Source organism: Vanellus vanellus (assembly GCF_965231255.1).
Source record: "Vanellus vanellus genome assembly, chromosome: 17".
Lineage (NCBI taxonomy): Eukaryota > Metazoa > Chordata > Aves > Charadriiformes > Charadriidae > Vanellus > Vanellus vanellus.
Window position 1 is genome coordinate 3560928 of NC_138922.1, and position 11597 is coordinate 3572524.

An 11597-nucleotide genomic window follows, 5' to 3' on the forward strand; every position below is an offset into this window, starting at 1 on the left:
TGCTGGGAGCGCCTCTCGGCTGTCGGAGGGTACTTTTCCTTCAACTCGGCTCTTTTGTCTGTGAATACAACATCCGGTTTCCAATTCTGCAATGCATTTTGAGGCCAAAAGTCAATCGATAACAACCATTTCAGAGGGGGAAACGCTGAAGCGCCACCACCGTACCTGTGCTCCCGCTGGGCAACCGTGTACGTAGGAGGGAGGCACGGGGTGCCGCGGGGTACACGTCTGCGTCACCCCAAATTTCCCCTGGTGGTTTTGCTGACCGGTGCTAAAAAAGTGCCACAAACACGGCCGGCACAGCCCCGCCGCACCCATCCCCAAAAAAGCATCCCCAGGGGCGCACAGGGCGGCTGCAGAAGGGCGTCACTTCGTCCTCGCGGCCCCTTGTCACCCGGTCCCGGCCACTTGCGGCTCACGTGCTTCTCTTTCCGCCTCTCCCGGGACCATCCAGCGGGAAGCGGTTTGCAAACCCACTGGCTGTGTTGTTGTTTCCTTCGTTCAAGGACGGGCGATGGCCGCGGCAGCTCCCTCCCCCCCTTCCCCCCCCTCCCCCCATCCCGTGACGCTGGCGAAGGGAGTGAACCCCGGAGTGGGAAAATGAAGGTTATCCTTGGGAAAAATAAATGATTAAGTTTAATGGTCCTGTTGTTGGTTTGATGGCTATCTCATCCCACGGGGTGTTTACATCCCTCCCCCCTCCCCCCTCCTCCCCCCCCCCCAGCCTCAGCGCAGAATTAGGGGGGACACGGGCATGGGAGCTGCTCCACCCCTCGCCCTATTTACACCAAATAAACCTCCTGTGCCGGCGGGCTGGCATTCACCTTAAAAGCCAGGGCAGGTGACGGGGACAGCGGGGACCCGGCAGGAGGGTGTACCGGAGCCTGGGCACATGCTGCAGGTGGGGCTCAGCCTGCCCCGCTCCCCTGGGGGGGCGGCCGGTGGCTTCCCCGTGGCCGAGCCGGCCGAGGGCCATAACACGGGCACCGGGCAAGGTGAGTGCGCTGCAGCCGGGGACAGAGGCACATCTCACACTGGGGGAGATGGCAGCAGGGTCTTGCTCGTACCAGGGCCACGTCCAGCACAGGAGAGGGGTTTTGCTTCCCCATTTCCTTCCCCAACAACACTCCCGATATGTCCCAAGGGAGGGGGAGGGGGGGGCAGAGCTGGAGCCACCAGCGGTCGGGTGGGCTCAGGTTGATGCTCCTCAGTACTTTGGGCAGGGCAGCATCCTCGTGACGCGGCCAGCTGCGAGGACAAGGTGAATTTGGGGACCACGGCGGTGCAAACAGCCCCGCTTCAACCTCAGCGCTCATTTTAGCCCGGTGCCTGTGGCTACAAGACTGCGTGACTGTGCTCAGGGTCCGTCCGTCTTCGAAGCAGAGAGTCGGGCTGAGCCGCTGCCCCTTCCCTGAACCAGAACTGAACCTGATCTGTTGGTTTTGCTGAACTTGAGCAGGGGCCAAACTGAACCGGAGAGCGGGAGCCAGAGGCAGACCCAGCCCGGGAGCAGCCCGGGTGCCCGGACCCTCTCGTCGTGCCACCACGTGCGGCCACGCACGCAGCGCATGAGGCTGGGACCGTGCTGTCCCCCCCCCGCCGTCCCCGTCCCCAGGGGGCCAGAGCAGAGAGGTTTGGCTCAGTGCAAATCCACGTTAGACTCCCCATCCCGACTGAGCCCATCCAAGATAAATACATCAGAAAATTAATGTGTGCGCTAATTGACTTTATCCTTGCCAATTAATCACTGCCTGGCAGAAGTCACCCATGCGGAGACAACTCCCGTCTCCTACAGCATTCAGAGCAGAGCTCTCTTGTGACTCCAAGGAAAATGCTGCTCCCTTCTCTCTAGGAGGAGCTCAAACTCTGCTCTTCCCACCACAGGGCTGGCGGCTGCCACAGCCCTGCCATGGTCCTGTGCGCAGGAGCCTCCCCTGAGGGTCCCCCGGGGGACCTTCTCCCTCCAAAGGGCTCCCCAGATGCTCACCAGCCCCTCTGTGCGGTCCCCTGGACGGGGTCTCTGCAGGTCCATGGAGGCATGCGGGAAACTGGGACGCTTTTGCATCCCGCAGAGCATTCCCACACCCTTGGTGAGCCCCTCTCGCTGCAGCACCTTCTCCCTGGCACTCGAGCGGCAAGACGGGGCCGGGTTTTCCAGAAGGCTTTGGCAGGAGGTAGGAAGAGGGAGAGCAGACACCTGAGGCCATCTTTGCCCACTCTAACTGGGCTTGTAGCAGCCCGGTCCTGGGCTTCCAGACCCAGACAGGACATTGCCTCCTGCCCTGCTCTGTCCTTGGAAGGGGAAACGACGCAAACCTCAGCATCGCTTGGGCCCCCACTGCCCGTCAGGTCCTCCCTCAGCCCTGCAGAGCTGGACTGGGACCAAGCTGCTCGTTATCCTCAGTGGTGTCCCATGGTCATCCCCTGGGGACAGGGACCACGTCCCTGCTGTCTGCACTCCCCTCTTGGCAGGTCACAGGCTAGGAAGGGAAGTTGGGAGCTTTTTGAGGGGTGCAAAACCCCTCACAGTGTGGAGAAGCAGCCCCCACACCCAGCCGGTACATGCTCTCACGCTGCCCTGAGCCCCCGGACAGCGGTGTCACCAGGGGACTGAGCTGACGAGAGCAGGAGAGGGCAAGGTGAGCAGCCTCAGCCAGGCAACCCTCCCCTCCCCGAAAACCTTCCCTTTGCAGGGCAGAGAGTAACTATTGAAATACAAGAAGTTGCTGTAAAACATCAAAGCATCAGCCAGGGTGAAAGGCTGTCAGCTGGGGCAGCGAAGCGTGTTGAATAAAAGGTCTTTGTCCTACAGAGATGTTCGGCTCATCTCCAGTCACCATCGTGATCACGTCGGAGGCTGACACCTGGGACATCGACGCCTCCTCTTGTCTAAGCTGTGGACAGTTTGTGGATTGGGACAGGATGCCAGACCCGGAGCAAGACGCACGTATCCCCCGAGATATCCTCAGCAAGCCCCCGAAGGAGCTGAAGAAGCTGGCAAGAGAAGGCTACTGGGCAGCGAGCCGCGCTCTGAGAGCTCAGGTCTACCACCAGCTCATCCAGCAGGTCGCCTGCCGGCTCGTCACCCCAGATGCTCTCGTCTACAGGGACGTGGCGAGTCGGCTCTTTGGGAAGCTGAGTGTGAGCTCCCACCCTTTGCCCGAGTTCCTGGAAGGATGCTCCATGCCCACATACTGCCTTAACGTGGAAGGGGTCACTGCCTTGAAGAAGATCCTCATCTGCGTTGGCAACCTTTTTCCCGACATAACCTACAGCCCCATCCTCCCCTCTCTGGTGGCTCTGCTGCTGCACTACAGCGAAGACGAAGCTCAGTGCTTCGAGAACATCTCTCGCCTCATCGCCAGCAACGCTCCTCACACCAGCTACATCGACCAGTCCTTCCTGGCTCACCAGGCCTCCTGCATGACTTTTGGGGATCTGGCCAACAAGCACTGCCCAGCAGCTCACAAACTCATAGCCAGCACCTCTGGGAATGTCTTTGAGGTCTACTCCGAATGGTTATCGTGGCTCTTTCATGACCTCCCCTTCAATTACGCCATCCGTGTCTTTGATGTCTACCTGCTGGAGGGGCAGAAGGTCCTCTACCGCATTGCTCTGGCCTTGCTGAAGCAGTACAGGCTCTCGGTGACCTCTGCCGAGCTGGAGGGGAGCGACATCAAGGCGGACCTGCAGGCTTTCATGCAGAACATCGCCGAGCACGTGACTGTCGACAGACTCCTAGAGAGAGCCTTTGGCATCCGGCTGTTCTCCCGCAAGGAAATCTGGCTCCTCCAGATGGCCAACAGGAAGGCGTTAATGGAGAGGGGCATAACCATGGTGCAAAGCAGGTAAGGAGACCTCTCTGTTTGCCAGCTCTTGGGGCTAAGCAGACCAAATAGGAGTTACAGTGGAGACGCAACATGGGGGGGAGCGTCGGGTATCTCCCATGGCTTTGGCTATGCTGGGTGCCCCTTGGGGGGGACCCCATTAGGAGGCACTGTACAGTTAGAGCTAGCGACGGTCACAGAAAGCTCGCAACGCAAAAAGCATGACAAAACCTGATGCACGGGGGCTGCCCCCTGAAAAGCGCACGGGCACCCCAGTTTGGCAGTAATGGGTGTCCTCCCTCGCGCAGGCAGTCCTTCCACCTGGCCGTGGACATGCAGAACTTCAGCTCCAGCATTGTAACGGCTCAGGAGATGCGCATCATCTGGTCCTGGATCCCTGAGCGCTTCTCCCTCTTCCCCCCACTGCTGCTCTTCTCCACCTCAGAAGACGGGTGCAGCCTGCAGAGGTAAAGCATCATCCGCCGGTAGGGTCGGGTCAGGTTGGTTCGGGGGGGCCAGGCGTAAAACTGCATAGAGGTTGGTGGTGTAGAAAGGAGCAAGATGTAGTGTCCATGGGGTACATCTGAGGTCTCCTGGAGACTCTCTTGGGCTTGGTTCAAGATCTTGAGTGTGGTCTGGACCAGCGCTGGCTGTAGGGGAGAGGGCCAAAGCTCAGTCAGATGGCAATCACAAATTTGGCATTGCATAAGGAACATTGAACCCTGGGGATGTGCTGTGCAAGGGGACGTCCCCATGTGCCACGCCGTGCCGGGCAGGCTATGATGGGTCAGGTCCAGCCCACACCATGCCCAGGGCTCCGGCTCCCTCCCAGCGGCACGGAGCACAGGGCGGCTGCTGGACACTGTAGTCAGTGCTGCAGCTCAAAACTGATCTGAAAAACGAGTTTGCCATTGACTTCCCAAGCTGTGAAGTGGCAAATGCCTTCCAGTAGGCACGTGAATGTTTTCGGGCACGAAACACAAACCCGCTCCTCTGTAGGAGCACGTGAAGCTGAGAGGCTGCACTCGCAGAGCGGGCAGAGCTCGGGGCTGGGGCAGACAGCGTGTGGGTACATCTTGGAGGAGAAGATATCAAACCCTCTAAACGCAAGTTAAGAGAGTCCGAGTGCCATGGACAATGCCCAAAATTGCAATAAAAAGATTAGTGTCTGTGCTGGAGACAACCCGGGGCCCAGTGACACCCACAGCCACGGAGCAGAGGGTGCGGTGGGAAGCAGGGACATCCCCACGACACTCAGTGCCGCGGCGTTTCTCTACTGAGATGCATCTCACCGCCGACCAGGAAGGGATGCTGGGCTGTCCCGCGGCCGGATGCCGCCCATGCCGGTGGGGCTGCGATGGTAGTGCCTCCGTTAACACGAGCGTGTGTCCCCCCCAGCCCCATGAGAGGCGAGCGGGCGCCCCGCAGCACAGCGGTACAGCCCCATCCTTGGAAGCACAGCCCTGCACCTTCCCAAGGCAGCAAGGGGGTGAAGAGCCCAATTAAAAAAACAAGCTCATTTGTTAAACTCCCCCCATGTAGCCTCCAACCCCTACCCCCCAGCACGGTGCCTGAGGGTAGGGCGGGAGGATTTAGTGTTTGGATTTCTCTGAGCTATTACCCGCTTCACCAAGCAAAAATGATGACTTGAGAAGTCCCGTAAGCCAACTCCCCCTCTCCCCGCGCAAACACTGAAGCTGCTCGAGCTCCACGATTATAAGTTTCTGCTGCTGTCCTTCCACAAACTCCCTCGGGCCAGCTCAGCAACGCGCCGAGAAGAGCCGCCGCTGCTCTCCGCTGTCCTTTACAGCCTCGTGCTCGCCGCACGCCCGGGCTCGCCGCGTGGCATACTGCTCTCGGGTCTCAGACCCCCACCGACCCAGCCCCCTTGTTCACCTCTGCAGGTTTTACACGTGCTGTGAAGGCTACGAACCCACAGTGCTGCTCATAAAAACAACAGAGGGGGAGGTAAGTGTCGCCCAAGCAGAGCGGTGGGCTGCACTGGTGCCGATGTGGGGAAGGGGATGGGGTGGTTGACCCCACCAGCACTTCTTGGAGCAGCCATGGGGTTGTGCGGTCCCTCTCCTGCTCTGCCCTGGGGTCTGTCCCAGCTCCCAGGAGAGAACGAACTCCACCAAGAGCCACCTTAGACACAGGCTGGTCTAAAGGGTGCTGCTGGGGGGAAACGAAGGAGGAGTCAGTGAGATGGAGAGCGGCCACGGGTGACGCTCTTCTGTTGCAGACTAAACCATGAAGTCCTTGCTAAACAGACTTTCCTGAAGGCAGCAGATGCTTTGCCTGAGCCAGGACTTGCTTTCAGTGCATTAAATGCAAGGAGTGCAAGAGCAGCCACACAAGGGAAACGGAGGAGAAATAAGGACAGCTTCTACAATATTTGAAAGTCATGAAATAACTGCGAAAAAATGCCTGCTTCCCGGGAACTCTGAGTGTGGCTCTTAAACCCGTATTTTCTCTCTCCGCTCTCCATCAAACAGCGGAGGCGAGCTCTGTAAATTGTTCAGGCATCCCAAAGATTTATTGACCTACCAGTCCTGATTTCCCAAGCCTGACACTTCAGCGTGTTCAGCGTGGAGTGGAGATAAACACTCTGTCACCCCCACACACCCCCCCCGGGGCCTTGTGCAGATAAGGGAAGGTGACTTACAAAACACGGTTTAGCTCATTGTATCCCTCAGCGAGTACCAAGGATGGGCACAATTTCCTACCTCTTGGGAGGTCCCCTCCAGCCACGGTCAAGTCAATCACATCCACAGCTTGTCCACGGGTGGGAGAACGCCTGGGACCGGTTAAAAGCCTTGTAGGTAACAAAAAACATGTTACGTGAGCCTTTGCCATTTTAAAACACATTTTCCCTAAAGACTCATAAAACAGGCGACCACCTCACTGCTGGCCAGGGGCCAGCTGAGGACAAGGGACTCCCCGACCCCTGTCCGCAGCGTGTTCATACAAACCTTTGACCCACACAGTTATTCCTCTCCATTTTTGGATTGGGCTCAGGGGTGGGAGATGCGGCTCCTACTCCCAAGCCCAGATCGGGGAACACACCAGCGCAGCTGAACCGTCCCTGCTCAACCAACCAGCACGCAGCTCACTGCAATCTCCTCTGCCGCAGAAGAGCCACCTCCCAAATCTCCCAGAGCCCCCTCTTAGGCACTGAAGCGGAGTGGACTCACGTCCAGAGCACCAGTGAGTTGTCAGTGCAGGATTTACCTGGCATGGCAGAATTGAGGTCTCCAGTTTCCCCAGGGCACCTCGCAGAGCACTTGTCCTCCTGAACGCAGGTGCGATGGCACATTCTGGGGCTTGCTCTGGTCCCGGCCATCTCCCCCGCTGACGGCTCCTTCTGCTCTCTCCCGAAGGTGTGCGGGGCATTTCTCTCCTCTGACTGGAGCGAAAGGAAAAAGAGCGGGGCAACATCGGGCTTTTTTGGAACGGGGGAGTGCTTTGTGTTCACTGTAAGTCACATTTTATTTCTGGGTTTACACTTACGTGTTTGTCTGTTAATTACTTTTACCTTTACCCCGGGTGGGTCTTGGAGCATCCTCCTGGGACGACAGCAGAGCAGCACGCGTGGCAGGGCAGGTTTCTGCCCTGTTTGCTCGGGACAGCTCCTGGATGGAGCATTCCCAAATCAGCCCCAGGGTCCCTGCAGAGGGAGCAGGCTGAGCTGGTCCAAGAGATCCTGGGGGCAAAGTCTGACATCCATCCAGTATCCCACGAGTGTCCACCCAGCAATGTGGACGCTGCAGGTTTGCCCATCTCGGGCACCACCTGGTGAAGACAAAACCAGTATCTCAGTGACAGCCACATCCAGAGCAGCCCTGGCACCATCAGGACACCGTGTCCCTTCTCTGCCCCAGGTCCGGACCTGGCACGCAGCATTCGGCCCCTGACCCGCCTGGCCAGGCAGCACCATCTTACCCCAGCAATGGCGAGAAGCCCCAAAGGACAGGGCTCACCACGTTTCTCCCGCTTTCCAGGTGCGCCCCGAGACGGAGAGGTACGAGTGGGTGTTCATCAAGAAGCCGGAGCTGACCAAAGCCGTGCCGCGCTCACGCCAGCGGTCGCCTTCCCCCTCTTCCACATCCCTCCTCGGCTCCTCCCCGGACGGCCGTGGCACCAGCTCGAACCGTCTCGCCGTGCCCGCGCCGCAGAGGAAAGGCCGTCTCTCCCCATTTCTGGCCATCAGGCATTTCCTTCTGCCTTCCAAAACAGCCTCCATGTTCATGTCCGGCTCACGGGAAGGGATCATTATCGGTAATTACCGAATGGCGGGCACCCACCCACTGACACACCGCTGCTCTGGCTGAAAAGGGCTCTACTCCAGATTAAAATCTGAGCTGCCTGTAGAGTCAAACACCTCCTGGTTTAAGATGTGAACTTAAAGTCAGGGGAGATGAAGTCATCCCCCTCTTCCTCAAATCCGCAGGAGAGTGCAAAGCTGCATGAGGGCAAAGATGCTCCTTCCGAGAGCCCCAGAGGGGCTCTGCCAGCGGAGGGGCAGCTCCAGAGCCCAAACCTCCTGGCGAGGTTTGCCCCTATGGGGCTGCCGTGTCCTTTCCCAGCCCTTCCCTCCGCTTTGTGCGGGATGGAGGGGAGATGCATGTGGGGACGAGCCCGAGGAAGGGTTGCGCACGGTTCCCCAGAGCAGACACCCCAGCTGCCTGCCCACGCTGCCGTCTGCCGGGTCGGGCTTGAGCACGGGGTTTCAATCTTTGTGCCCCACCGCTGCCGGGGTGGGCTCGGCAGAGGAGCGCAGCGAGTCAGGAACACCCGCAGCACAGCCTCTGCCTCCCCTCCAGCCCTCGGGAGCAGGCTCAGGACAAACCTGGCTGCGGGGACGCAAGCAGCTTTCCTTGTTCTCCAGCTCTCCGAGCAGTTTAATAATTCAGCCGGTGCCACCAGGGCAACCTCGTGCACCAGCCGCCCTGCAGACAGCTCTCCGGGAGCTCTGCCTCCACGCTGACATCCCGATCGGCCGAGAAAGCAGCTCAGGGCAGCCCCAGCCCAGCTCTGCGCTGTGGCCAAAGGACAGAAAGCTGCCAGATGGGCGCAGTCCTGGGAGACCTCGTCGGCTGGGCCGGGGTCCCTGCTTGTGCAGCGACGGGGGGAGAGCAGATCCCGACCGCCTTGCTTGTTTTTGCAGGTGGAGGTGGTGGCCAAGCTCTGTCCCTCGACGCCAACCTGCTCTGGGGGCGCACGGAGCACTGCGAGACCTTCGACAACCCTCCGCTCTGCCAGGAGAACTTTAAGGTGCAGCTCTTGGAAGTGTGGGGCTTTCAAAACGCCTAGGTCCCGCAGGGGACAGCCCCCCACCGCGCCGCCCATGCAGACAGGGACCGCTCGCCGCGCTGGCCGCCACCACGGCGGTCTCTGCCGGCGGCACCGCGCGCACCTCCACTCGCCATCCTCCTCTCCATGGTCGGCCGTTGCAGCGGTGTGGAGAGAGGGCAGTGCGGTGCCGGGAACGGGACTGTGGGCGCTGTCTTCAGGGACATTTGAGGTCCTCTCCCACAGTTTAGACCCAGCCCGCTCCACCCAGTCTGTCCCAGTTTAGGATGCCAGAGGGGAGGTGAGGCAGTCCGGTGTTTCTCACACCTCCCCGGCCTGTTTGCGGCTTGGGGGTCAACAGCAAACCAGTGGTACCACAGCGCAGGCAGATTTTATAACAATTTGGAGCTCAGGCAAAGCCCAACACCGAGGCACAAAGCTCACCAGCAACTCCCTCAGACCCCGCTTCCCGGTGGTCCCAAGCCCAGCGCCACCCCTTCAAGCCATATGCTGAATTTTGTAGCCTCTGTGGGTTACCAGGACTCCTCCAGGATCAGTCACTGGTCACCATCCAACACAGTGCCAGAGACTCTTTTTGTCCGCGGTTGAAGCCGCTGATGGGTGACTAGCAAAGTCCTTCCCGGTTTTTACACACCGGCAGCCAACGGGAACCCCCAGCTGCGTACCTGCCTTGTCATCCCTGTATTAAACGGAAGATCAATAACTCACTGCAAAGGGCTGATGTGAGACTGTGAGCAGTGAACACATATGAGCCGTAACCAACGTGCCCCGGCCACCGGGAGACGTTGCCATTTTACAAAGTGGAACGCGACCGTGTAGGTGTAGCTCAGGCAGACGCGGCAACCCTTGCGGGAGGGTTGGAGGCTGTAGGAGCAGGCGATGGCAGCAAGCTCACACAGTACAGCCCCGCGGCAGAGCTAGGAATTGCTTGTAGCCTTCAGAGGGTGCCCAGGTAAAACGAGGAGGTGCGGCAGAGCCCTCTGTGTCCTCATGCCTGGCCTTCGCCCACAGAGCTCAAATGAAAGAACAGCACAGAATTCCTCTTCCCCTGCAATTAAAAAGCTCTCCTAGGGCGTCCTCAGTGTTTCTGTCCCTCCCACGGTCATGTACTGGACTCTGTCCGGCTGGAATTTTCCCAGGGGAGTCCCCCTCCCTTCCCAAGAGGCTGTGTCTCTCCACCCAGCGATGCACGGGATGCACGAGATGCCGGGAAATGATAAGCCCTTCATGAGCAACACAGCCCGGCCTCTGCTCAGCAGCCTTCGGCGTATTTCCTTGTAAAGGGCGAGCAGGCCCCGTCTCACGTGTGGAGATACCAGACGCTGGGGCTGTATCGTGCAGGCCATGGATGTCCCCGATGCGCTGGCACAGCCCGGGCGTCCCTTGGAGGCTGTGTGTGCCGCGTACCTCCGCCACCCGCCGATTAGAGCTGTAAATCACAACGGATGTCGGTGCGCTCGTTGCATTCACTGCCCATAATCCGATGAGCGCCATTGCCATTTCTGAAAGGGACGCTACAGTCCTTTCTTCTTGTGCTTTATTCCATTACTGAATAAAGTTCAAAACTCTTGAAGAATGAAAAGAAACCCAAAATCACGCAGGGGAACCCAAGGGGAGGCCGAAGGGACACGTAATGGGATATAAAGAGATCTTTCATCTGTGTCTGTTATGGTTTCGGCAGGGATGGGGTTGACTTTCTTCTCAGCGGCTGGTGCAGTGCTATGGTTTGGATTTGGGATGAGAATGGTGTTGGCAGCGCGCTGGTGGTTTCGGTTGTTGCTGAGCTCTCCAGGCATTTTCTGCTCCTCGCACTGCCCTGCCAGCGATGCGCTGGGGGGGGGCTGTTATGGTTTGAGAGACCCATAACAATTTATTGTTGCTTAGATAATAGTTCTATCACCCGATGAGCCCTCCCCACCCAGGAAAGGGAATTGGGATAAACAAGGAAACCTGGGGGTTGAAGTATAAACAGGTTTAATAGAGTAAGATTAGACGATTAACATTAATAGCACTAGAGAACGAATATTGATCCCGATACCAATATAAACTTCCCAAGGATTATCCTCAGCCCGTTCCATCCGTAGAAGCTGTGCGCTCCCAGCAGTGACAGTAAATGTGGGACACCACGAGCGCTGCAGCTTCGGGAGGAAGGGAAGTGCTCAGGGCTCCGGGGCAAGGAATTCTCAGGATGGCAGCCATCATGGGAGGGAGCGAACTTTGCAGGGAACTTTCTAATTTATATTGGCTGTGCCATTGATGGTATGAACTAACCCTGTTGGGCAGCGTGGGTCAAGTGCCCGGGTCTCGCTCCTCCTCATCCCCACACCCGGTGAGCTCGAAATCACCGAGGCCTTGAAACCCACACACCACAGCTGGCTGGAAAGCAAGTATTTACACAAATTCAGACACCGGAGTCTTCTAAAAGTGCATTTTTCCCAAGTATTAGAAGATAAATTA

General features: G+C 58.5%; 1 protein-coding gene across 1 annotated transcript; it reads left to right on the top strand.

The window, feature by feature from the left end:
- Positions 1-892: 892 nt before the first annotated feature.
- Positions 893-9140, top strand: LOC309679034 (TBC1 domain family member 24-like; the record flags this gene model as incomplete). Its single annotated transcript, XM_082492261.1, has 7 exons — positions 893-995; positions 2813-3848; positions 4136-4294; positions 5732-5795; positions 7208-7303; positions 7829-8105; positions 8995-9140. The coding sequence occupies 7 exons, from the start codon at positions 893-895 to the stop codon at positions 9138-9140; spliced, it is 1881 nt and encodes a 626-aa protein (XP_082348387.1).
- Positions 9141-11597: the final 2457 nt, after the last annotated feature.